Source organism: Sus scrofa, chromosome 9 (genome assembly GCF_000003025.6).
Source record: "Sus scrofa isolate TJ Tabasco breed Duroc chromosome 9, Sscrofa11.1, whole genome shotgun sequence".
NCBI classification, from domain to species: Eukaryota; Metazoa; Chordata; class Mammalia; order Artiodactyla; family Suidae; genus Sus; species Sus scrofa.
Window position 1 is genome coordinate 6520936 of NC_010451.4, and position 27726 is coordinate 6548661.

A 27726-nucleotide genomic window follows, 5' to 3' on the forward strand; every position below is an offset into this window, starting at 1 on the left:
TTCAAGATAAAAATTCTCGTTAAACTAGGAATATGGGGGAACGTCCTCAACTTGATAAAAGAATATCTACCCCAAACCTACAACTAACATCATACTGGTGAGAAGAGTGAAGCTTTGCCACCGAGACTGGGCAAGAAATTCTCTCTCACCACTATTTTTCAGCATCATACTGGAAATCCTACACAATGCAATAAAACTAGAAAAGGAAATAGAATGTATATAGATTTGGAAGGAAGAAATAAAACTGTCTTTGTTCACAGATGACATAGTCATCTGTAGAAAATCCCTAAGAACCAAAAAGCTCCTGAAACTAATAAGCTATTATAGCAAGGTTGCAGGATGCAAGGTGAATATTACAAAAGTCAGTTGCTTTCCTGTATACCAGCAGTGAACAAATGGCATTTGAAATTAAAAACATACCACTTACCTAAAAAGTAACATACTTAAGTATAAATTTAGCAAAGTATATACAAGATCTATATGTGGAAAACTAAAAATTAATGAAAGATACCAAAGAAGAACTAAATGGAGAGAGAATTCATGTCCATATAAAGGAAGACTCAGTGTTGTCAAGATGTCAGTTCTCCCCAGCTTGATCTGTCTATAGATTCAATGCAATCCCAATCAAAATCCCAGCAGGTTATTGTGTAGATATCGACAAACTGATTCTAAAGTTTATATGGAGAAGCAAGAGCCCTAGAATAGCCAATGTAGTATTGAAGAACAAAGTTGGATAACTGCTTACTCAACTTTAAGACTTACTATAAAATTACAGTAATTAGACACCGTGGTATTGGTGAAAAGAATAGATTAATAGATCACTGGAACAGAATAGAGAGCTCAGAAATAGACCTGTGTAAATACATTCAACTGATCTTTGAAAGAGTAGAGGCAGTACAACAGAGCAGAGAGAGTCTTTCAACAAATGGTGCTGGAACAGCCAGACACCCACAAGCAGGGGGGAAAAAAAAAGAAGGCTCTAGACAGACTTTATACTCCTCAGAAAAAGTTCTTTAGAATGGATCACAAACCTGAAAGAGATCATAAAGCAGAACTGTAAAACTCCTAGAAGATAACGTAGGAGAAAATCTAGGTGACCTTGGGTTAGGCGATGACTTTTTAGGTACACCAGAGGCATGACCCATGAAAGAAATAATTGATAGGCTAGACTTAATTAATATTAAAAATGTCTGGATTTCCCACTGCGGCTCAGCAGGTTACGAATCCCACTAGTCTCCGTGAGGATGTGGGTTCGATCCCCGGCTCCAATCAGTGGATTAAGGATCTGCATTTCAAAATATACAAAGAACTCTTGAAACTCACTAATGTGAAAACAACCTGATTAAAAAGTGGGCTAGAGAACTTAACATATAGTCCACAATAGATGGCAGATAAGCATAAGGAAAGATGCCCACACATATGCAATCAGGAAATACAAATGAAAACAACAGTGAGATACCACCATACACCTATTAGAATGATCAAAACCCGGGATGCTAACAACACCAAATGCTGTGGCAACAGAAACTTTTCATTGACTGCTTGTGGGAATGCAAAATAACACAACCACCCTGGAAGACAGTTGGGCAGTTTCTTAAAAAAACTAAACATATTTTTACCATACAATCAGTCCAGTAGCTGTGCTCCTTAATATTTCCCCAAAGGAGTTGAAAACTTAGATCCACACAAAAACCATCACGCAGATGTTTATAGCAGCTTTATTCATAATTGCCAAAATTTGGAAGCAACCAAGTGATCTTTCAGGAGGTGAATGGATAAATAAACTGTGGTACGATGGAAGATTATTCACTACTAAGAAGAAGTGAGCCATCAAGCCACGAAAAGACGTGGAGGAATCATTAAATGCATATTACTGAGTGAAAGTAGCCAATGGGAGAAGCCTACATACTGTAAGATTTCAATTATATGACATTCTGGAAAAGGCAGTACTGTGGAGATAATAAAAAAAAAAATGAGTGGTTGTTAGGGATGAGGAGGCATGGCAGGATGAATAAGCAGAGCACAGAGGATTTTTAGGTCAGTGAAACTACTCTGTGTCAGTGAGGACATTGTACATTTGTCCAAAGCCATGGAACCAGGAACTTTAAGGTAAACTGTGGAACTCTGAGTGGTAGTATGTCAGTGTAGTTTTATCAGTTGAAACTAAGACACTGCTCTGATGGGGGATATTGATAAGGGAGGTTGTGCTTATTTGGGGCAGGCAGCCTCTAGGACATCTCTCCTTTCCACTCAGTTTTGTCGGAGTTCCCGTCGTGGCGCAGTGATTAATGAATCCAACTAGGAACCAAGAGGTTGCAGGTTCGATCCCTGGCCTTGCTCAGTGGGCCAAGGATCTGGTGTTGCCGTGAGTTGTGGTGCAGGTTGCAGATGCAGCTTGGATCCCGAATTGCTGTGGCTCTGGTGTAGGCCGGTGGCTACGGCTCCAATTCAACCCCTAGCCTGGGAATCTCCATATGCCATGGGAGTGGCCCTACAAAAGGCAGGAAGAACAAAACAAAAAAATTTTGTCATGAACCTAAAATTGCTGTTAAAAAAATGTCTAGTTTTTAAAAAGTGGACTGGAGTTCCCTGGGCTCAGTGGCTTACGGATCCAGCATTGTCACTGGTGTGGCTCGGTTTACTGCTGTAGCATGGGTTTGATCCCTGGCCCAGGAACTTCTGCATGCTGTGGGTGTGGCCACACAAAGATCTGAATAAACTTACCTCCAAAGATATGTGAATAGCATATAAGCATATGAAAATGTGTTTAAAAAAAAAAAAAAAAAGGAGTTCCCATCGTGGTGCAGTGGAAACGAATTCAACTGGAAACCATGAGGTTGCACGTTCGATCCCTGGCCTTGCTCAGTGGGTTAAGGATCTGGCATTGCTGTAGCTGTGGTGTAGGCCAGTGGCTGTCGCTCCAACTGGACCCCTAGCCTGGGAACCTCCTTATGCTGCATGTGCGACCCTAAAAACAAAATGTGTTCAACCATGTTATACGTCAGGAAACTGCAAAATCAAAAATCACATTGTGCAGCTCGGATCCCACATTGCTGTGGCTCTGGTGTAGGCCAGTGGCTACGGATCCAATTAGATCCCTGACCTGGGAACCTCCATGTGCCTTGGGAACAGTCCTAGAAAAAGCAAAAAACAAAAACCAAAAAAAACAAAAAACAAAAAACACCCAAATCACAATGTGAGCAAGGTATGGTAGTCTGGGGGAAACTTAGGAGTTCCCGTCGTGGCGCAGTGGTTAATGAATCCGACTAGGAACCATGAGGTTGCGGGTTCGGTCCCTGCCCTTGCTCAGTGGGTTAACGATCCGGCGTTGCCATGAGCTGTGGTGTAGGTTGCAGACGCGGCTCGGATCCTGCGTTGCTATGGCTCTGGCGTAGGCCGGTGGCTACAGCTCCAATTCAACCCCTAGCCTGGGAACCTCCATATGCCGCGGGAACGGCCCAAGAAATAGCAACAACAACAACAACAACAACAAAGACAAAAAGACAAATAAATAAATAAATAAATAAATAAATAAATAAATAAATAGACCAAAAAAAAAAAAAATCACATTGACCTACCAATTCATACCCATTGGGACGCATTTTACCAAAAAGATGATAGCAGGTGTTGTCGAGGTTGTGGAGAAATTGGGACTCTCCTGCACTGCTGGTGGGAATGTAAAACGGTATAGCTTCTGTGGAAAACAGTGTGGCAGTTTATCAAAAGGTTAAGCGTAGAGTTACCATATGACCAGACAATTCCTCTACTAGATGCGTGCTCAAGAGAAATGAAAGCATGTCTGTATGAAACTTAGAGGCAGAAGAGGGTGTTTGTGTTTTCATAACAGCATTATTTGTAATAGCCAAAGCTATGAACAACCCAAATGTCCATCAACTGATGAACAAAGAAAATGTACATCCACGCAGTGCACTATTATTTAGCAGTAACGAGGAATGAAATGTGATACTTGCTGCAGCATTGAAAACAGCCTAAATGAAAGAAGCTAATCACAACAGACAACACACTATACGATCTTGGGGGTTTTTGTTTGTTTTTGTTTTTTAGAACCATACCCACTGCACATGGAGGTTCCCAGGCTATGTGTCAAATCGGAGCTATAACTGCTAGCCTAGATCAGAGCCACAGCAACGCGGGATCCGAGCTGCATCTGCAGCCTACACCACAGCTCACAGCAACACCGGATCCTTAACCCACTGAGCGAGGCCAGGGATCGAACCCGCGACCTCAGGGATCCTTGTTGGGTTTAACCACGGAGCTACGAAGGGCACTCCCATATGATATCATTTTTATGAAATGTCTAGAATTGGTAAATTTATAGGTAAAGGTTGAAAGTAAATTAGTGGTTCCTTGGGCTGGGGGAGGTTAGAGAGTGACGGCTAACTGGTATGTGGTTTCTTTTTGGACGGTAAAGGTAAAACTGTTCCAAATTTAAATAGTGGTGATAGTAGCATAACTCTGAATATACTAAAAGTGCTGAATAGAACTTTTTCTTTTTTTTTGGCCACATCCGTGGCAATTCTAGACATTTCATAAAAACGAGATCATACAGGAGGATGGGTGTACATTTTCTTTGTTCATTGGTTGATGGACATTTGGGTTGTTTATAGCTTTGGCTACTACATATAATGCTGTTACGAGAAAACATCCTCTCTCTAAGTTTCATGTGAACATGCTTTTTTTTTTTTTTTTTTTTTTCTTTTTTCTTTTTTCTTTTTGCCATTTCTTGGGCCGCTCCCGCAGCATATGGAGGTTCCCAGGCTAGGGGTCTAATCGGAGCCATAGCTGCCAGCCTATGCCAGAGCCACAGCAACACCAGATCCGAGCTGCATCTGCCACCTACACCAGAGCTCACGGCAACGCCAGATCGTTAACCCACTGAGCAAGGCCAGGGATCAAATCCGCAACCTCATGGTTCCTAGTCGGATTCGTTAACCACTGCGCCACGATGGGAACTCCTAGACATGCTTTCATATCTCACTCCTAAGAGCCATATAGAATGCCGTTTTGCCAATTACTCCCCTCCTTGGATCTTACAAGGCCCCTAGTCATGCCAGTCTACTCAAGTCTAAATTTTATAGAAGTCATTAAACCAAAAATGTCAGGCAGGAGGCAAGAGAAAACTTCACAAAAATGGGAAATGATCTGTGGTCGACTGGTGTTTTTTCTCAGGTGCAAAAGACTTGTGGATCCACCAGTGTAATCCCACGAACAGGCCTCCTGTCTCCCACAAATACTGAGCCCTCTGTGGTCTCTCCAGTCTTTACTCAGGCTGGTTACTCTGTCATTTAGCCCCTGTCTTCCACCAAACCGCATTCTGCCTTCCTGCAAAATGATTGCCTGACCTCGCTCACTGAAAAAACACACATCCTCTGTTGCCTGCTGACCATGATCCACGGCCCAGAAGCAGCAGCATCCTGAAAGCCTCAGAAACAGCAGCTCAGAATCCATCCCAGATCTCCTGAATCAGAATCTTCACCTAGGAGTTCCAGTTGTGGCTCAGTGGGTTAAGAACCAGCAGTGTCCGTGAGGATGGGGGTCTCCCTGGTCTCACTCAGTGGGTTAAGGATCTCGTGTTGTCTTGGCTGTGGCATAGGCCGAAGCTGCAGATCCAATTCGACTCCTGGCCTGGGATCTTCCATATATGGCCTAGATGTGGCCGTTTAAAAAGAAAAGGAAAAGAATCTTCATTTAATGTACTCAAGTAATTCATACACACATAAACACATTGCTGCTGCAACACGTGAATGTCCCCAGGCTAGGGGTCCAATCCGAGCTGCAGCCCCTGGCCTACACCACAGCTACGGCAACATCAGATCTGAGCCGTGTCTGCAACCTACACCACAGCTCATGGCAAAGCCGGATCCTCAACCCACCGAGCAAGGCCAGGGATCAAAGCTGTGTCCTCAAGGATGCTAGTCAGAGTCATCTCCACTGAGCCACATTAGGAACTCCAATCCCTTAGGTTTTAGATCGTTGTGTTTTCATTTTCATTTGTCTCAATATTATTTGATTTCCTTTTTGTTTTCTTCAGTGATCTATTGGTTGTTGAGTGACATATTGTTTAGTCTTCACATGTTTATATTTTTTGCACTATTTTTTTCTTGTAGTTGATTTCTGGTTTTATTGTGTTTTGGTCAGAAAAGATGCTTGAGGAGTTCCTATTGTGGCGCAGCAGAAGTGAATCTGACTAGGAACCATGTGATTGCGGGTTCGATATCTGGCCTCACTCAGTGGCTTTAGGATCCAGCGTTGCCATAACCTGTGGTGTAGCTTGCAGACGAGGCTCCCTTCCTGCATTGCTGTGGCTGTGGTGTAGGCGGGCAGCTCCAGCTGGGATTCGACCCCTAGCCTTGGAACCTCCATGTGCCTTGGGTGTGGCCCTAAAAAGTAAAAACAAAAAAACAAAAAAAGATGCTTGATATGGTTTCAGTTTACAATTGTTGTGTCTTTTTCTTCAGTTGATCCTTGGATCATTATGTAATATCCTTCTCTGTCTCTTGTAACCATCTTTATTTAAAAGTCTGTTCTGTCTGATGTGAGTATTGCTACTCCAGCTTTCTTTTGATTTCTGTTTACATGGAATACCTTTTTCTATCCTCTCATTTTCAGTCTGAATGTGTCCTTAGAACTGAAGTAGGTCTCATGTAGACAGCATATATATGGGTCTTGTTTTTGTATCCATTCAGCCAGTCTCTGTCTTTTGTTTGGAGCATTTAGTCCATTTACATTTAAGATAATTATTGATATGTGTGTTCTTGTTGCCATTTTGTTAATTGTTTTGGACTTTGGGGGGGAGCTTTTTTTCTTCCTTTCCTAATTCTCTTGTGGTTTGATGACTATTTTTAGTGTTGTGTTTGGATTGCTTTTTCTTAATTGTGTATGTATCTTTTGTAGACTCTTGGTTTGCTGTTAACTATGAGGTTTGACATAGCAGTCTATACAAGCTTGTTTTAAGTTGCTGGTCTCCTAATTGCAAATGCATTTGTAGTATCCTGCATTTGTGTGCTCCTCTTCTCATGAATGCTGGTTTTGATATCCGATTTATGTGTGGATGATTTCACACCTTAACTACATGTTTGTCTTTATCAGTGAGCCTTCTCATTTGTAATTTCCTTGTTTCTAGTTGTGGCCTTTTCTTTTCCTCCTAGAGAAATTCCTTTAGTATTTTTGTAAAGCTGGTTTGGTGGAGCTGAATTCTTTTAGCTTTTGCTAAATATGTGTCTGAGGGTGTTCCTCCTTGGTTGTTCTGTATGGTATTTGTTTGTGCTTCCTGGGCTTGAGTGAGTGATTCCTTTCTCATGTTAAGAGAAGTTTTCAGCTATTATTTCTTCAAATATTTTCTCTAGCGCTTTCTCTCTTCTCTTTCTGGCACCCCTATGATATGAATGTTGGTGCATTGTCCCAGAGTTCTTTTAGACTGTGATCTTTTTTTTTTTTCATTCTTTTTTCTTTTCCTTTTTTTTCTTTTTTTCTTTTTTCTTTTTTTTTTCTTTTTTGTCTTTCAGGGCATATGGAAGTTCCCATGCTTGGGTCGAATTGGAGCTATGGCTGCCACCAGCCTACACCACAGACACGGCATCATGGCATCTGAGCCACATCTGCAACTTACAGCTCAGGGCAATGCCGGATCCCTAACCTATTGAGTAAGGCCAGGGATCAAACCTGCGTCCTTGTGGATACCATTTGGGTTTGTTGCCACAGAGCCATCAGGGGAATTCCTTTTTTTTTTTCTTAACCTGTTCCTCTTCGGTGATTTCTGCCCGTCTGTCTTCCACCACGCTTATTCATTCTCTTGCCTCCTGTATTCTGCTGCTGTTTGCTTCTAGAGAATTTTTCACTTCAGTTATTTTGTTCTTATCTCTGCTTGTTTATTCTTTAAATCTTCTATTTCTTTGTTCAGTGTTTCTTGTAATTTATCCGTCTTTGCCGCCAGATTCTTTCTGAGGTCTTGGATCATCCTTACTATCATTACTCTAAAGTCTTTTTCGTATAGGTTGCTCATCTCCACTTCACTTTTAGCTATTCTTCTGGCCTTTTTTCTTGTTTCTTCATCTGGCTCATATTTCTCTGCTGTTTCGTTTTGCTGGCTTTCTGTTTGGTCTTTTTTTTTTTTTCCTTCCTCGGGTTGCAGAGTTAAAGGGTTGTAGCTTCTCTTGCTTCTGGTGTCTGCCCCCTTGTGGGTGAAGTTGATACAGAGGCTTGTGGCCAGCTTCCCCTTTGGAGGGACTGGTGCCTGCCCCCTGGTGGGTGGAGCTATGTCTTGTCTCTCTGGTGGGTGGGGCTGAGTCTCTGGGTGTGATTAGAGGTAGCTGTATGCCTAGGCAGCCTGTTTGCTGCTGGGGGCGCTGTGTTCCCATCCTATTTGCTGTTTGGCCTGGGGTTTCTCAGCCTGATGGGTGGGCCAGACCCTTCTGAAAGGCAGTCTCCAGGGCATCTCATGCCAGTGAGCATTATGATTATTTCCTCGAGCCTCTGCCTCCAAGGTCCTGCCGCCAGAGTGAGCCACAGCTGACCTCTGCTTGCCTAGGAAACCCTCCAAGACCTTCAGTTTGGTCTGACCCAGATTCTTACAGAGCCTTTCCTTTTCCTGGGGACCCAGCGCCCATGAAACCCTGCGTGCACCTCCAGGAGTGGAGTCTGTTTTCTCTAGCCTCGTGGAGCTCCCACGCTCAAGTCCTGCTGGTCTTCAGTGCCAAGTGCTGCAGGAGCTCCTGCGTCCAATGCCAGACTCCCAGTGTGGGGAGCCTGATGCGAGACTTGGAACTCACTCCTTTGGGAGAGCTTCTGCGATGTGGTTATTTTCCAGTCTGTAGGTCACCCACTGGATGGGTATGGGATTGCTTACACTGTGATAGTGTCTCCTTCCTCCTTATGGTCTCAGTGTGGCTTCTTCTTTGTAGAATATCTTTTTTGGTAGCTTCCAGTCTGTTTTGTTGATAGTTGTCCAACATTAGTTGTAATTTTGGTGTTTTCTTGAGAGAAGGTGAACTTGAGTCCTTCTGTTCCACCGTCTTTTCTGGAATCCTCTGGAGATCTTATTAAAAGGAAGGTTCTGATTCAGCAGGTCTAGAATGGTGCTTGAGATTCTGCATTTCTAACAAGCACCCAAATGGTGCTGATACTAGTCCTTGAATTGCAGTTTTTGAGTAGCAAGGAGAAAATCTAGGCTGGAGAAAAGCAAAGGACCCTGTTCATTAAGTTAAGGGATCAGAGAAACATTTTGTAGGGAAGGTGAAATTGCAGCTGGGTTCTCAGAGGATAACTTGGCTTTGGATAGGAACAAAAGAGAGGTGAGGGTATTACATCAGAAGGAAAATGCAAAGACCCAGAGACAGGAATGAATCCCATGTGTTTGGGAGCAGACTGGCTTGGCATGATGAAGGTCCATGTTGGAAAAGAGTTTTGACAGGTATCATGAAACCTGTGCGTTGATTATTCCTTTAGAAATGTGGTCCTTAATTGTCTGCTCAGTACCATCCAGCTGGGCCTTTCCATTTCTTGTATCCACTTGTTCCTTCTTAGAAGGGACCTCTGTGCTGCTGGGGAGAGGAAGGGCTGAGCTGGGACAAATGAATAAATGCTGTGAGACAGCGTGTGAAGTAGGACAAGGGGTAGTTGATTTCATTTCCCTAATGGGCTGAGGGAAGCCTTGGGATATTGTTCTTTTCCTTTCCCCTTCCCCTTCCCTCTCTTCTCCCATCTCCTCTCTTCTCCTCCTCTCCCTTCCTGTCCTTCCTTTCCTTCCTCCCATCCTTTCCTTCCTTCCTTACCTGGGACATGTAGAAACCAGAAGGCCCCTCCTAAGTAATGGTAGACATTCTCAGCACGTACACACAAAGGATGCCTGGTAAATATGTGCCAGTTCCACTTAGTAGTAGAATGGATTTCTGCCCATTTTACTTCAAACGTCCCACTTAGGGTACTTTTCTGAAGTTATCCGGGAGACTGGGCCTTGAACATCTTAAGGAGTATTTGTTGATCGATTCCTTTGAAAAGTTATGAGGCCCTGTCTTCTCTACATCAAGGAACATTTTCAGCTAGTTCAGTGTAAGAACGTATCACGTGACTTAGGTTCTGAAGCTTGAACATGCATCTCTTTTTTTTTAATAGAGATTTTTATTTTTTCTATTATAACTGATTTACAGTGTTCTGTCAATTTTCTACTGCACAGCGAGGTGACCCAGTCACACATGCATGTATACATTCTTTTTTCTCACATGATCCTGCTCCATCACAAGTGACCAGACATAGATCCCAGTGCTACAGCAGGATCCCATTGCTCATCCATTCCAAAGGCAATAGTTTGCATCAATTAACCCCCAAGTCCCAGTCCCTCCCCTCCCTCTTGGCAACCTCTCCATGTGCATGATTTTCTTTTCTGTGGAGAGGTTCATTTGTAACATATATTAGATTCCAGATATAAGTGAAATCATATGGTATTTGTCTTTCTCTTTCTGACTTACTTAGTATGAGAGTCTCTGGTTCCATCCATGTTGCTTTAAATGGCATTATTTTTGAACATGCATCTCTATGACTACCAAGAAGTAGAAGACTTGAGCTATGAACCCAGAGACTTTAGTATTATTGTAGAGCAGTGGTTTTCAACTCAGGGTAGTTTTCATCTCCCAAGGGACATCTGACAGTGTCTGGAGACATTTTTGATTGTGGCATCTGTGGAGGTGCTACTGCCGTTTTTAGTAGGTAGAGGCCAGGAATGGTGTTAAACATCCTACAATGTACAGACCCAACCCACCCCTAAAAACACAATCCAGAGACTTAATCGTCCCAAAATATCACTAGTGCCAAGGTTTAAGAAATCCTGCTCCAAAAGGGTAAGATTGGGAGTTCCTCTTAAGAATCTGACTAGTATCCATAACAGGTTTGCTCTCTGGCCTTGCTCGGTGGGTTAACGATCCGGCTTTGCTGTGAGCTGTGGTGTAGGTTGCAGACATGGCTTGGATCTGCTGTGGCTGTGGCGTAGGCTGGTGGCTACAGCTCCTGTTTGATCCCTAGCCTGGAAACTTCCATGTGCTGCAGGCGTGGGCTTAAAAAGACAAAAAGTAAAATAAAAGGGTAAAATTATCAAATAGACTGCAGCTTTGAGGTTGGAAGGCCAATAGCAGATCAGGGACTGAAGTTTAGTTCACCCCAGTCTAACGGGGCCGCTTCCTAGCAAATGCCATCATAGGACAGAATATTTTATCTAGCTTCATGTCCCACGAGTCCTGACTCATACGTCTATCTCTGGCAAATGTGTGATCACTGTATGTTGGGCAGGGGCAGTTCAAGGCAGTAATGGATTTTTCTGGTGGTGTCTTTCTACAGGTTGATATGTCAGACCTCTCTCCAGAAGAACAATGGAGGTAAGTGGGACAGTGCGAGCCCTTCACGCCAGGAACTGTAGGCCAACCCTACAGATGGAGTTGTGTATCTGTCCTTTTTGCTTCCTTGTCTTTTTCCTTTTTCTCCTTGGGAGCCGCCGGTGACCTATGACCAGTAGGACAGATCATTTGAGATCTTTTCTAGTATTTAGGTCACCCTGGGGAGTAAACAGGTGATTGCACCAAACCATCGGTTTGGGTTTGAATACTCGTTCTGCCATTTCCTGGCTGTGTGATCTTAGGTTACTTAACTTCATGCTGCCTCAGTTTTCCCAGTTTGTAAAATCAGGATCATAACAATACCTATATATACCTCAGAGAGATGTGAGGATTAATAAATAGAAATTCTTAGAACAGTGCCTGGCACGTGGTAAACTTGCAGTGTTACCTGTTTTGAGAATCATTAGCATCTTCATTTTCGTGCAGCAGGGCAGAGAGCTCTGGCTGAGGAAATGGGAGATGTGTCTTCTGATCTCGGCTACTAACTTGTGTTATAACTGAAGTGAGTCAGCAAATACCTTACTGGCTTTATTTCTCATCAGTAGTGGATTTTCAGTAGTGCTTGCCCCACACACTTCACCAGGTAGCTGACCAGTGAGCTGAAACGTAAAGTTTGATCGAGAGAAAAGAATCCACTTCCTTTAGATTAAAACTATTGATTATGAAAACATAGAATGGTAAAGGCATCAACTCATGACAAGCCCAGTGAGATTTGAGGTGACGTTAAGCTGAATCCGTAGCAGTTGTCCACCTCAGCTACCAACAAACAGTACAGACTGGAAGGTCTTCATGACAACATACTGTCTGCCTTAAAGGAGATTACAGCGCAGATTACAGTGTGTTTGCTTTGCTGAGTCGGCACCGATTTTGTTGTAAACGCTGCATGTGAAGACGGCCTTGATCCGGCTGTGAGATGAGGTTCTAGGGATGTGATGTGTGGCGTGGTGAGTAGTTAACGCTACTGTACTGTACAGTTGAAAGTTGTTAAGAGAGTAAATATGAAAAGTTCATAAGGGAAAAAAAGATTTTTACCTAGATATGTCTAGAAGAAGGCAGTCAGGATTGATGGTCTTCACATTATGTCGTGTGAATAGTGTTTAATAGACCTAGAACTGTTAGCCTAGAAGAGCCCAGGAAAATGATGGTAGGAACAGGATTGGTTTTGTTTTTTTAAATAATAGCAACATAAATGTTTAAAGGGGCAGTTTTTTGTTTTTGTTCTTTGTCTTTTTAGGGCCACGCCCACAAAATATAGAAGTTCACAGGCAAGGGGTCGAATCAGAGCTGTAGCCTCTGGCCTACACCACAGCACAGCAACGCAGGATCTGAGCCACCTCTGTGACCTACACCACAGCTCATGGCAACACCAGATCCTTAACCCACTCAGTGAGGCCAGGGATTGAACCTGCGTCCTCATGGATGCTAGTCAGATTCATTTCTGCTGAGCCACAAGAGGAACTCTTTTTTTTTTTTCTGCCACAGCGTGCAGTGGCTTGATGTGGGATCTCAGTTCCCGGCTCAGGGGTTGAACCCCAGCTGAAATGGCAAAAGCAGAGTCCTAACCACCAGACCACTGGGGAGCTCCCTGAGGAGACAGCATTAGGAAAGAGGAATGGATGGATATGTTTTTTGTTGTTCTAGAGTATAGGATTAAGTCCAAAGGATTGAAGCTGTATAAGACAAATAATGAGATTTGTCTCATTATCAGAAATATGATTAATAACTGTGGTGTACTGAGTGGTACTGATCTTCTGGCTTCTTTTTTTTTGTCTTTTTCTAGGGCTGCATCTATGGCATATGGAGGTTCCCACGCTAGGGGTCTAATCGGAGCTATAGCTTCCGGCCTACACCATAGATAGGCACAGCAACATGGGATCCGAGCTGCGTCTGTGACCTACACCACAGCTCATGGCAGTGCCGGATCCTTAACCCACTGAGTGAGGCCAGGGATCGAACCCACAACCTCATCGTTCCTAGTTGGATTCGTTAACACTGAGCCACGACAGGAACTCCTGATCGTCCTGCTTCTTAAAGCACTGACATTTTATTCCTTCATAAGCACATATGAGTACCTACAATGTGTCAGGCATTGCTGCTTCTAGAATAGATTAAGAGCGCATATTCTCAGCCAGCAGAAATATTTAAAGAAAAGATTGCAAAAATAATTGAAAAAAATTTTAATTAAATTATAGTTGATTTGGGGCATTACCTTGTGGTGCAGTGGAAACAAATCTGACTAGTATCCATGAGGATGCAAGTTCCATCCCTGAGTTGGGAATGTGGCAATGCCGTGAGCTGTGGCGTAGGTTACAGATGTGGCTTGGATCTGGCGTTGCTGTGGCTGTGGTGTGGGCCGGCAGCTGTAGCTCTGATTCGACCCCTAGCCTGGGAATTTCCATGTGCCACAGGTGCAGCTCTAAAAAGGAAATAAATAAATAGATAAATAAATAAAGTATGGTTGATTTGCAATGTTGTGCCAATTGCTGCTGCACAGCAAAGTGACTCAGTCATACATATCATACATATATATGAAAAATAATTTTTGTGTTGAGTGGTAACTTTCACTAGATGACTTGTAAATTTTTTCTCAGTATTTTCTTTGATTTCTTTTTGTGCACGTTCATTCTGTTACATACTGAGAACAAAAAACCTCTTGTTATCTTCATAACTCCTCTCAGTCCTTAGGTTTTTAAAATAGCCTTTGCCCTCTTTAAATTTAGCTTATCTTCACAACAAGCCTGTGAGGGAGGCAGAAAAGATAGGGCCTCCTTTTGACAGAGGAGGAAATTGCCTTGTAGAGATGGCCGTTCTCTTGGCCAGGGCCGCACAGGTGTGTCTGAACTTGTTTCTGACGGCTGCCCCATTAGCGTTTTGTTAGATTCTCCCACCCAGGATAAATTTTTCAGTAAATGAACCCTTAGGTGCTCTGGCTGGTTGGCTGGCTAACATTTGGCTGCACACCAGGTTTTCCCCCTGACATTTTATTATGAAAACTCTCAAATATACAGAACAGTTGAAAGAAGTGTGCAGTGAATACCCTCATACCCGCCACCTGAAGGCGACAGTGAACGTTTTGCTGTATTTGCTTTGTGATTTGTCGATCCATGATTCATTCCCCCTGGGCTCTTCTGGCTTCGTTCTCTCATTGACAGTGGGAATTCCATAAGGCAATCGTTTATATGGGCCTTTGCTTTTCTCCGTAATATCTGCAGCTGTGGGGAACTTGCACAAAAGCTCCTGACTATAGCCTCCATTTGTATTTAGCTTTCTCACTCCTTCATTCCTTTCCTTTGGCTGATTCTGACCCAGAATGGTAGGAGTGACTTTTCTATTCTCAGAGGAAGCTTTGGGCCTGTATTGGCCAAGGGAATCCTTTGCTGCCGATCCTCAGGATAAGAGAATACCGCCCTTAGATTAAGGAAGAGTTTCCAGGCGTACTCTCCCGGAGCCCTTGAAGAGGCAGGCTGTTGCCCTGTGGATACTGCAGTCACTGTTGGAATGGTGTAAAGTTGGAGCCCTTCAGACTTTTCTGGCTTTAGTCTTTAGGATCTCTAGTCCTGACGGAGAGTCGGAGGAATAAAGCAAGACCTAAACCCTGGGAGTGGTGCACCTTGGCAGCATCATTCCTGTGCTGGTATTATACGTATCATTGAATAAGAGCATGAGGCTTTAGGCTCTAACCTTCCCTCCAGGTTACCTTCTTCTTTCAGTGACGGTTGAAACAGGTCTGAAACGAAAGGTATCAGCTATGTGTGCCATTGGGGGTGGGCAGCAGACCACTCACCTTTAACCCCAGCACTTAACTTCGGTGCCTAGGCCCCCCGTTGTATCCCCAGTTGCCTGTCCTCCAGGGCGTGTGTCTTTGCAGCCCCTCATTGACAGAGTGCACTGCAGCTACAGAGGGCTGCGGAATGGTGGGACGTCCCTGGAAAGCACTGCCCTTTGACGGCCACACCTTCCCTGACCGAGCTCGCCCCCTTTGTTTGACTTTCAGGGTGGAGCATGCGCGCATGCATGCCAAGCACCGTGGCCACGAAGCCATGCACGCTGAAATGGTCCTCATCCTCATCGCTACGCTGGTGGTGGCCCAGCTGCTCCTGGTTCAGTGGAAGCAGAGGCACCCCCGCTCCTACAACGTAAGCCACTGCGCCTCTCGTTTCTTTCTATGCCGGTCATCAGGGGACCCTTCTTAAGTATTCCAGGGTCCGCCCTCACACAGGCCGCATATGGGCAAGGAATAGATAATAAAACATATGTATGAATGGGGAATGGTGTGCAGTGGGTGTGTGTTTAAGGGGCAAATGATTCATGATGGAAACTGGAATAGAAGCTGAGCCTGCGTTCATGGCCAGAAAAGGTAGGTCCTTTTAACATTTTGAGGTAGGTTCATGAAGGAGATGTTCACCAGGAAATACTCAAATAGAGGGAGCAGTGATCCTTTGATTGGGAAGACCAAGCCTCCAATAAATCTTAATTAATTTTTTCTTTTCTTTTTTTTTATCTTTTGTCTTTTTAGGGCTGCACCCGCGGAATATGAAAGTTCCCAGGCTAGGGGCTGAATCGGAGCTGTTGCTGCCGGCCTACGCCAGAGCCACAGCAAGGCCAGATCTGAGGCAATGCCAGATCCTTAACCCTCTGAGCGAGGCCAGGGATCGAACCGCAACCTTGTGGTTCCTTGTCGGATTTGTGTCTGCTGTGCCACGATGGGAACTCAAAATCTTGATTAATTTAGATTAACATTTTTAAAAGGCAGTAATAAAGGGGAGGCAGTGTAGCAGGTGGTGAGAAGAGAGACGTAAGAAGGCAGTGACAGAGGAAATGAGCAAAAATATATACAGTGTACAGAAAACATACAACTAAATGGCAGAAGCAAATCCTTCCTTATTAGTAATTAAGTGTAAATGGATTAAAATCTATTAAAGGCAGAGATTGTTGGATTGGTTTTAAAAAAAACCACATTATCCATCTATATACTATCTTTAAGAGACTCACTCTATTTATTTACTTATTTATTTTGTCTTTGCCATTTCTTGGGCCGCTCCCACAGCATATGGAGGTTCCCAGGCTAGGGGTCCAATCAGAGCTATAGCTGCCGGCCTCCGCCAGAGCCACAGCAACGCAGGATCCGAGCCACGTCTGCAACCTACACCACAGCTCACAGCAACGCCCGATCCTTGACCCACTGAGCAAGGCCAGGGAGCGAACCCGCAACCTCATGGTTCCTAGACGGATTCGTTAACCACTGAGCCACAATGGGAACTCCACTTTATTTTTTTTTTTTTAACTCAATTTTATTATAGTTATAGTTGTACAACCATCATCACAAACTAATTTTACAACATTTCCACCCTAAACCCCCAGCCCATCCCTCCCCCCACACCCTGTCTCCATTGGTAAGCGTAAGTTTTTCAAAGTCTGTCAGTTTTTCTTCTGCAAAGAAGTTCATCGTATATAGTGCTGCAGTGGACATTGGGGTACATCTGTCTTTTCGAGTCGTGGTTTCTCTGGATAGTTGCCCAAGAGTGCAATTGCTGGATCAAATGGTAGTTCTATTTTTAGTTTTCTGAAGAATCTCCATACTGTTTTCTACAGTGGTTGTATCAATTTACATTTGCACCAACAGTGTAAGAGGGTACCCTTTGCTCCACACCCTCTCCAGCATTTATTGTTTGTAGACTTTTTGATGATGGCCATTCTAGTTCGTGTAAGGTGGTACCTCGTAGTGGTTTTGATTTGCATTTCTCTAATAATGAGTGATGTTGGACATCTTTTCATGTGTTTTTTGGCCATCTGTATGTCTTCTTTGGAGAATTCTCTCTTTAGATCTTCTGCCCATTTTTTGATGGGGTTGTTTGTTTTTTCAGTATTGAGCTGCAGGAGGTGTTGGTAGATTTTGGGGATCAATCTCTTGTCACTTCATTTGCAAATACTTTCTCCCATTCTGTGGGTTGTCTTTTTGTTTTGTTTAGGGTTTCCTTTGCTGTGCAGAAACTTTTAAGTTTAATTAGGTCCCATTGTTTATTTTTGTTTTTACTGTCATCACTCTAAGAGATGGATCTGAGAAGTTGTTGCTGTTGTTTAAGTCAGAGAGTGTTTGGCCTGTGTTTTCCTCTAAGAGTTTTATTGTGTCTGGTCTTATATCTAGGTCTTTAATCCATTTGGAGTTTATTTTTGTGTATGGTGTTAGGGAGTGTTCTAATTTCCTTCTTTCACATGTGGCTATCCAGTTTTCCCAGCACCACTTGTTGAACAGGCTGTCTTTTCTCCATTGTATCTTCTTACCTCCTTTGTCATAAATTAGTTGACTGTAGGTGTGTGGGTTGAATTTTGGGCTTTCTATCCTATTCCACTGATCTATATTTCTGATTTTGTGCTAGTACCATACTGTTTTGGTAACTAGCTTTGTGGTACAGTCTGAAGTCAGGGAACCTGATTCTTCCAGCTCCATTTTTCTTCTTGAGGATGTCTTTGGCTATTCTGTGTCTTTTGTGCTTCCAAACAAACTTTTTTTTTTTTTTTTTTTGTCTTTTGTTGTTGTTGCTATTTCTTGGGCCGCTCCCACGGCATATGGAGGTTCCCAGGCTAGGGGTTGAATCGGAGCTGTAGCCACCGGCCTACGCCAGAGCCACAGCAACGCGGGATCCGAGCCGTGTCTGCAACCTACACCACAGCTCACGGCAACGCCAGATCCTCAACCCACTGAGCAAGGCCAGGGAGCGAACCCGCAACCTCATGGTTCCTAGACGGATTCGTTAACCACTGCGCCACGATGGGAACTCCCAAACTTTATTTTGTTCCAGTTCTGTGAAAAAGGTTCTTGGGGATTTTATAGGGATTGCATTGAATCTGTACATTGCCTTGGATAGTATAGTCGTTTTGATAATATTGATTCTTCCAGTCCAAGAGCATGGTATATCTTTTCAGCTGTGTCATCTTTGATTTCTTTCATCAGGGTCTTATAGTTTTCAGATTACAGGTCTTTTGTCTTCAGGTAAGTTTATTCCTAGGTATTTTATTTTTTTTGATGGGAGTGGTAAATGGGATTGTTTCCATAACTTCTCTTTATGACCTTTCATCGTTAGTACATAGAAATGCAGTAGATTCCGTGTATTAATTTTGTATTCTGCAGCTTTACCAAATTCATTGATGAGCTCTAACAGTTTTCTGGTAGCCTGTTTAGGATTTTCTAGGTATAGTATCATGTCGTCTGTAAACAGTGATAGTTTTACTTCTTCCTTTCCAGTTTGGATTCCTTGTATTTCTTTTTCTTCTCTGCCGTGGCTAGGACTTCCAAAATTATGTTGAATAGTAGTGGCGAGAAAGGACATCCTTGTCTTGTTCCTGATCTCAGCAGGAATTCTTTCAGCTTTTCTCCATTGAGAATGATGTGATTTTGTTATATGTGGCCTTTATTATGTTGAGGTAGGTTCCCTCTGTGCCTACTTTCTGGAGGGTTTTTGTCAGAAATGGGTGTTGGATTTTGTCAAAAGCTTTTTCTCCATCTGTTGAAAGAATCTATTCTTCAATTTGTTAATGTGGTGTAGCACACTGCTTGATTTGCAGATATTGAAAAATCCTTGCATCCCTGGGATAAACCCCACTTGATCATGTGTGTATTGCTGGATTTGGTTTGCTAGTATTTTGTTGAGGATTTTTGCATCTATGTTCATCAGTGAAATTGGCCTGTAATTTTTTTTGCGGTGTCTTTGTCCGGTTTTGGAATCAGGATGATGGTGGCCTCATAGAATGAGTTTGGGAGTATTCCTTCCTCTGAATCACTTGAAATAGTTTCAGAAGGATAGGTGTTAGCTCCTCTCTAAATATTTGATAGAATTCATCTGTGAAGCCATCTGGTCCTGGCCTTTTGTTTGTTGGAAGTTTTTAAATCACAGTTTCAGTTTCAGTACTTGTGATTGGTCCATTTGTCTTTTCTATTTCATCTTTATTTAGTCTTGGAAGATTGTACTTTTCTAAGAATTTGTCCATTTCTTCTAGGTTTTATGTTTTATTGGCATATAGTTGCACGAAGTAGTTTCTTATGATCCTTTGTATTTCTGTGATGTCCATTGTAACCTCTCCTTTGTTATTTCTGAATTTATTGATTTGAGTCCTCTTTTTTTCTTGACAAGTCTGGCTAAGAGTTTATCTTTGATCTTTTCAAAGAACTGGCTTTTAGTTTCATTGATGCTTTTCTATGGTTTTCTTCATTTCTGTTTCATTTATTTCTGCTCTGATCTTTACGATTTCTTTCCTTCTGCTGGCTGTAGGTCTTATCTGTTCTCTCTCTAGCTGCTTTAGATATAAAGTTAGGTTGTTTATTTGAGCTTTTTCTTGTTTCCTGAGTTAGGCTTGTATTGCTATAAACTTCCCTCTTAGAACTGCCTTTCCTGCATCCCATAGGTTTTAGAGTATTGTATCTTTGTCATCATTTGCTTCTAGGTATTTTTTAATTTCCTCTTTAATTTCTTCAAGGATCCATTGTCTGTTTTGTAGCATGTTGTTTAGTCTCCATGTGTTTGTGTTTTTTGCAGTTTTTTTCTTGTCATTGATTTCTAGTCGTGTAGTGTTGTGGTCAGAAAGAATGCTTGATATGATTTCAGTTTTCTTCAAGTTACAAAGGTTTGATTTGTGACGCAGAATATGGGATCAATCCCCGAGAATGTTCCATGTGAACTTGAGAAGAATATGTATTCTTCTGCTTTGGGCTGGAATGTTGTATAAATGTCTGTTAAGTCCGTCTGGTCTAATGCTTCATTTAGGGCCTGTGTTTCCTTGTTGATTATCTGTCGGCATGATCTGTCCGTTGCTGTAAGTGGGGTGTTAAAGTCCTCTGCTGTTATTGTGTTATTGTCAGTTTCTCCTTTTAAGGCTGTTAGCAGTTGCCTTATACATTGAGATGATCCTATGTTGGGTGCATATATATTTACAATTGTTCTATCTTCTTGAATTGACCCTTTGATCATTATGTAATGTCCTTCCTTGTCTCTTATAATATTCTTTATTTTAAGGTCTATTTTGTCTGATATGGGTATTGCTACTCCAGCTTTCTTTCTTTCCTTTTTTTTTGTCTTTTGTCTTCTTAGGGCTGCACCGACGGCACATGGAGATTCCCAGGCTAGGGGTCTAATTGGAGCTACAGCTGCTGGCCTACGCTAGAGCCACAGCAATGCCAGATCCAAGCCACGTCTGTGACCCACACCACAGCACTCAGCAACGCCGGAACCCCAACCCACTGAGCAAGGCCAGGGATTGAAGCTGCAACCCCATGGTTCCTAGTCGGATCCATATCCCTGCGCCACATCAGGAACTCCTACTCCAGCTTTCTTTTGATTCCCATTTGCATGGAATATTTTCTTCCATCCTCTCATTTTCAGTTTGTATGTGTCCCTAGAAGTGAAGGGGGTCTCTTGAAGACACCATATATATGGGTCTTCTTTTGTATCCATTCAGCTGGTCTGTGTCTTTTGGTTGGAGCGTTTAGTGCATTTACATTTAAGGTAATTATTGATATGTGTGTTCTTGTTGCCATTTTGTTAATTGTTTTGGACTTTTTTTGGGGTGGGGGGGTCTTTTTTTCTTCCTTTCCTAATTTTCTTCTCTTGTGGTTTGATGACTATTTTTAGTGTTGTGTTTGGATTGCTTTTTCTTATTTGTGTAAGTATCCTTTGTAGAATTTTGGTTTGCTGTTAACTATGAGGTTTTCATATAGGAGTCTCTATATATACAAGATTGCTTTAACTTGTTCGTCTCTGAATTGCAAGTGCATCTCCAGTGTCCTGTATTTGTACCCTCCTCTTCTCATTATTTATGATTTTGGTAGTATATTTGTGTGTTGATGATTTCCTACCTTTACTGTATATATGCCTTTACTGGTGAGCCTTGTCTCTTGTAATATTTTCATTTCTAGTTGTGGCCTTTTCTTTTCCACCTAGAGAATTTCCTTTAGTATTTGTTGTAAAGCTGGTTTAGCAGTGCTGAATTCTCTTAGCTTTTGCTTGTCTGTAAGGCTTTTGATTTCTCCTTCTAATCCAAATGAGAGCCTTGCCGGGTAGAGTAATCTTGGTTGGAGGTATTTTCCTTTCATCACTTTAAGTATATTGTGCCACTCCCTTCTGACCTGCAGAGTTTCTGCTGAAAAATCTGCCAATAACCTTATTGAGGTTCCCTTGCATGTTATTTGTTTCTTTGCCCTAGCTGCTTTCAATATTTTCTCTTTGTCTAATTTAATTTTGGTCATTTTGATTAATATGTGTCTCAGGGTGTTCCTCCTTGGGTTTATATTACATGGTACTTGTTGTGCTTCGTGGATTTGAGTGAGTGGTTCCTTTCCCATTTTAGGGAAGTTTTCGGCTATTACCTCCTCAAATATTTTTTCTGCCCCTTTCTCTCTTCTCCTTCTGGCACCCTATAATACAGATGTAGATGCATTTAATGTCCCAGAGTTCTCTTAGACTGTCTTCATTTCTTTTCAATCTTTTTTTCTCTTTTCTCTTCCACATCAGTGATTTCCACTCATCTGTCCTCCACCTCACTTATTTGTCCTTCTCCCTCTTGTATTTTGCTGTTGGTTGCTTCTAAGGAAAAATTTTTTTTTTTTTTTTTTTTTTTTTTTTTGTCTTTTTGCCATTTCTTGGGCCACTCCCACAGCATATAGAGGTTCCCAGGCTAGGGGTCTAATCAGAGCTATAGCTGTCGGCCACAGACACAGCCACAGCAACGCAGGATCCGAGCCACATCTGCAACCTACACCAGGCTCACGGCAACGCCACATCCTTAACCCACTGAGCAAGGTCAGGGATCGAACCCACAACCTCATGGTTCCTAGTTGGATTTGTTAACCACTGAGCCACAACGGGAACTCCCTAATGAATTTTTTTTTTTCAGTTATTGTGTGTTGCATCTCTGCTTGCTTAAGTTTTAAATCTGATATTTCTTTGCTCAGTGTTTGCTGTAAATTATCAGTCTTTGCCTCCAGTTTATTTCCAATGTCTCGAATCATCTTCACTGTCATCATTCTAAAGTCTTTTTATTGGAGGCTTGTAATCTCCAGATCACTTAGGTGTTTTTCTGGGGATTTTTCTTGCTCTCTTTTCTGAGTCATAATTCTCTGCCTTTTCATTTTTTGTAGATTTTTGGTGTGGTCTCCTTTTTGTAGACAGTAGAGTTGAGTTGTAGACTCTCTTACTTCTGATGTCCTTCCCCCTTGTGGCTGAAGTTGGTACAGGGCGGGGGGCTTGCTGTAGGCTTCCTGACGGAAGGGGCTGGTGCCTGTCCACTGGTAGGTGGAGCTGATTCTTACTCCTCTAGTGTGTGGGCCTTTGTCTGGGTGAGATTTGAAACGGCTGATGGGCAGGGCTTTGATCCCACCTGGATTATTGCTTGGCCTGAGGCTTCTTAGTGCTGATGGGTAGGGCCAGATTTTTCCAAGGTAGACACCCCTAGAGGAACACGTGCTGATGAGTATTCCCAAGACTTTTGCCTCCAATGTCCTTCCCCCACAGTGAGCGACAGTCACCCCCTGTTTTCCCAGGAGATCCTTCAACAACTGCAGTCAGGTCCAACCCGGATTCCTATGGAGCCTCTGCTTTGCCCTGTTGCCCAGTGCACATGAAAGCCTGGGTGCACCTTTTAAGAATGGGGTCTTTGTTTCCAACAGTCCCGTGGAGCTCCTGCACACAAGCCCCACTGCCCTTCTATGCCAGATGCTTCAGAGGTCCTTCTCCCAAATGCCACATCCCCAGGTGTGGGGACCTGATGTGGGGCTCAGAACTCTCACTCCCCTAGGTGAGTCTCTGTGATACAGTTACTTTCCAGTCTGTGGGCTGCCCCCCTGGAGTTGCTTATGCTGTGTAAGCGTCCCTCCTACCATCATGATGTGGCCTCCGCTTTGTCTTCTGGAGTAGGACATCTTTCCTGATAGTTTGCAGTCTGTTTGGTTGAAGGTAGTAGTTCAGCGTTTGGTTGTACTTTGTTGCTTTTATGAGAGAAGATGAGCTCCAGTCCTTCTACTCCACCATCTCTCTGGATGGTCCATCTTGTTAGTCCTTCCCGGTGCATCTAAAGTTCTTCTCCCTGCCTGGACAGATTTTAGGTACTTGCTGTAGCCAACAGTTTGGGGGACCCCTCACCCTCAAATCTACTCTAGGCTAAAAATGGGCTCTGAGGAGGAGAAGCAGAGCAGAAACATAGTTGGACCATTTCTAAAGTATGAACTTCATTACTACATAATTAATAACATCAGCTACCATTTATTGAGTACTTTGTAACATGCCAAATACTTTGCTGATGAAATGAGTAGTTTTCTTTTTGCCATTGTATGGATCGAAACTGAAGCTCAAAGAGATGAGCTGAGTCCCACTCAACCAATGATTGGTAGAGGCAAGATTCACACCCAGTCCCTCTACCTCCCACTTTGTCCCTGCTCCTCCCTGATGTCTGTTGATTTGTTCAATTAATAAATCTTCTTTTATCCTTTTTAGCCCTGTGCTAGAGTGGTGATCCATTAATATTATTTTCTATGGCTTCCTTCATGTAGAAGTCACTTTGAGAAAGTTTATTAAATTGAATATTCATATTGCCTGTGATCCAGGAGTTTAATTCCTAGATAAATGCCAAGAGAAAGTTTGCACACACATCCCAGGAGGGAGGATGTACCAGAATTTTCCTATCAGCACCATTTGTAATAACAAAAACTTGAAATGGCCCTGTACTCATGTGTAGGTGAGAAGATGAGTTAATTGTGATATATTTACACATTGGAATATCATATAACATAAAATAATACATATACAAATATATAAAGTAACATGAGATAATTAACTAAGTTACAGAAAATGGTCAGGATGAATCTTAGCAATATAATATTGAGTGAAAAAAAATCTCAGAAGACTAATTATAACTTGGTACATTTTATGGAAAGCTAAAAACAATGAAAACTAAACAGTGTATTTTAGAAATGTGTATGTGTGTGATAAGGCCATATTTTAAAAAGCAAGGGAATGATAAAATCAGTATTCAGGATAGAGTACTGTTGTTTAGAAGACTGGAGGATAGGATAGAAAAAAGGACATGGCTAAATGTAAGGAATTTTAGATGTTCCAGTTCTTCTGTTGAGTGGTGCATTCAGTTATTTGTCATGTTATTTAAAAATAATTAAAAAGGAAGGGACTCCTGTCACATGCTTCAACATGAAAGACATTACGCTAAGTGACATAAGCCAGTGATAAAAAGACGATTCTTACACTTGTCCTCTGTTTATACAAGGTACCTAGAGTGGTCCGATTTATGCAGATGGAGTGTAGAGTAGTGGTTGCCAAAGGCTGGGGGAGAAGGGAGAATAGGGAAGTTGTTGTTTGATGGGTGTAGAGTTTCAGTTTCGCAACATGGAAACTTTTTGGAGGTCTGCTGCCCAGCAGTGAGAATTACTTAACACTACTGAATACTCTTAAAATAGTTAAGATGGTAAATTTTGTGGTTTCTTTCACCACAATGAAAGATAATTTTTAAAAATTAAAACAAAAGTGGTTCATGCGTTAACTAATGATGAAAATTTATTAACCAGAGATTCTGATAAATTCTTTTTTCCCGCCTACTTGAAGTTCAAAAATTTAGGCAAGAAAGAAAGCAGTTCCCAAGACAGGGACTTAACTTACCAGATAGCAGGACATACGACAAGAATGGACAGACTAGAGGAAGAGAGTGAAGATCCCTGTATAATGGGGACGTAATATACAGTAAAGGTGTAATCACCAACCAGTAGGAAAATAGTCACGGTTAAGTAGATTGTGTTGGGAAAACTGGCTCACCATATGGGGAAAAATTAAAACTTAATTCCTGTAGGAGTTCCCGTCATGGCGCAGCAGAAAAGAATCCAGCTAGGAACCATGAGGTTATGAGTTCAATCCCTGGCCTCACTCAGTAGGTTAAGGATCTGGCATTGCTGTGAGCTGTGGTGTAGGTTGCAGACATGGCTTGGATCGGGCATTGCTGTGGCTGTGACGTAGGCTGGCAGCTGAAGCTCCAGTTAGCCCCCTAGCCTGGGAACCTCCATATGCCACAGGTGCGGCCCTGAAAAGACCAAAAGAAAAAAAAAACCCAACTTAATTCCTGTATAACACTGCATACAGAAAGAAATTAAAGATAGATTAAAGATCTGTTTATGAAAGCAAAATTATACTGTTAATGAAGTAAAGGCAAATAAGGTAAATATTTGACAAATTTGATTATATTACAATTAAGGATTTTTTGTTCTATAAAGGATAATGTAGACAAAGTTAGCTGATAACAGAGAGGGAGATAGTGATTAAAACTGACCACAGGAGCTCCCACGGTGGCACAATGGGATCTGCGGTGTCTTGGGAGCACTGGGAATGCGCATTTGATCTCTAGCCCAGCACAGTGGGTTAAGGATCCGGCATTGCCACAGCTGCGGCTTAGGTCGTGACAGTGGCTTGGATCTGATCCCTGGCCTGGCCCGGGAGCTCCATGTGCTGTGAGACTGCCAACAAACAAAAAAAGAACAAAAAACCAGAGATTAATATCTAGACTCTACCAAATAACTCCTACAAATCAACAGATAAAAGACAGCAACTCCCAATAGAAAAATGGGCAAGGGATAGGTACAGGCAGTTTATAGGAGAGGAAACCCAAAAGTCCATCAAGCCTAAGAAGAGATGCTCAGCGTCAGTAGTAGTAGTTAGAAAAGTGAACACTAAAACGAGTCATCCCTTTATTTGATTGGTTAGAAACCAGAACGCCGTACGTTTCCGAGGGTTGGCAGAGGTCAGAGGCTGTAGGAACCCTGGGCGTTCTGTGTGGGCGCCAAGCCTGGGCAGGCGTCGCAGAGAGTACCTGGCGCTGTTCAGCCGGATGGAATATTTAAGCGCCCTGTGCCATATCCTGATGGGACATGAGAGAGAGTGTTCGTTTAAATGTTAACGTGGCACTTAACGGAAGAGTTGGGGGCCATCTGGAGACCTGCCTCTGAATTAAAAGGTGAGGTGTGGGTGCACATCATGACCCCGAGCACCCATGGCGACTTGTGACCTTACACACGTCGTACTGAGGAGAAAACGTAACCCATGGAAAGACGCACAACACAGTGCCAGTAATACATATAAACACATGAGAACATCTGTGGAGTGAGGAATGGGAGTTAAAAATGAAAACAGGAGTTCCCGTCCTGGCTCAGTGGTTAACGAATCTGACTAGAAACCATGAGGTTGCGGGTTCGATCCCTGGCCTCACTCAGTGGGTTAAGGATCCAGTGTTGCCATGAGCTGTGGTGTAGGTCGCAGACACAGCTCGGATCCCGCTTGTAGGCCAGTGGCTACAGCTCAGATTAGAACCCTAGCCTGGGAACCTCCATATGCCACGGGTGCAGTCCTAGAAAATCCAAAAAAAAAAAAAAAAAAAAAGAAGGAAAACAAAACAGCTTCCTGGAGAATGTCGTGTAAAGGAGAGGCCCTGGGACTGTTGTTGAGGAGTAGAAACAGGACCCGTTGGAGATGAGCTGTCAGAGCTTTCCCAAAAATGCTGCTATGCATACCAAGAAATGATGGAATTAATTGACGAAGCTCTGTTCCTCTCAAACTGAATAAAATTTTCTGCTCTTCCACTGGGCACCCTGATCACTAAGTGGAAGAACACTAGCTCTCTTCTCCTAGACCAGCTTTCTCAGTAGGGAGGGTATTAACGTTTTGGCCAGATGATTCTTTTATTTTGGGGGCGGGGGCGGGTGCGGGGATCGGGGCGGGTGAGAGGGCAGGTGGCTCTCCTGTGCACTGCGGGCTGTTGAGCAGCATCCCTGGCCTCTGCCCACTGGATGGCGGCAACACCCCTCCCCCACCAGTGACAGCCAAAAATGTCTCCAGACATTGCCAGATGTCCCCTGGGGAGACAATTCACCCCTGAAAAGAAACACCGTCCTAGATTCTAGGACCTAGAGCAGTGTGGATATTGTCAGCTGTGACATTATGAGCAAGTAACCCAACCTACTGGTTTCATCCTGAAAAGTATCAAACTTCTCTGTGATGTAGGAGTTCAGAGAAGAGGAAGTTTAACTGCTACTGGGAGCAACCATCGCACTCTTTCCTGTATTTAAATTTCAGCTCTTCTTTTTAATAACAGCACCAGTGGTTCTAGTACCACAAATTGCTTATAGCATTGAATTTGTTTTTCTCATCTGTTCTCTCTTTGGAACTTTACAACAAATAAAATAGGATTGGATTTGTCTCCATTTTTCACATCGGTGAACTAAAGTGCAGAGTTCTGAAGTGACTTTTGAATGGGAGAGCCGGACGTGAAATCCGGTTCTTGGTTCAGC

The 27726-nt window shown here is 42.8% G+C and overlaps 1 protein-coding gene across 3 annotated transcripts in view; it reads left to right on the forward strand.

Moving 5' to 3' along the window:
* RNF121 (ring finger protein 121) overlaps positions 1-27726 on the forward strand; it is a 98671-nt gene that overhangs the window by 32180 nt on the left and 38765 nt on the right. For 2 of the 3 annotated variants that reach the window (XM_003129616.4, XM_005653662.3), the window contains exons 2-3: positions 11347-11384; positions 15397-15538. In XM_003129616.4, the coding sequence (XP_003129664.1) occupies positions 11347-11384; positions 15397-15538 (180 nt within the window). The remainder of the gene's footprint in view (positions 1-11346; positions 11385-15396; positions 15539-27726) is intronic. The other variant, XM_005653660.3, reaches the window with a different exon arrangement.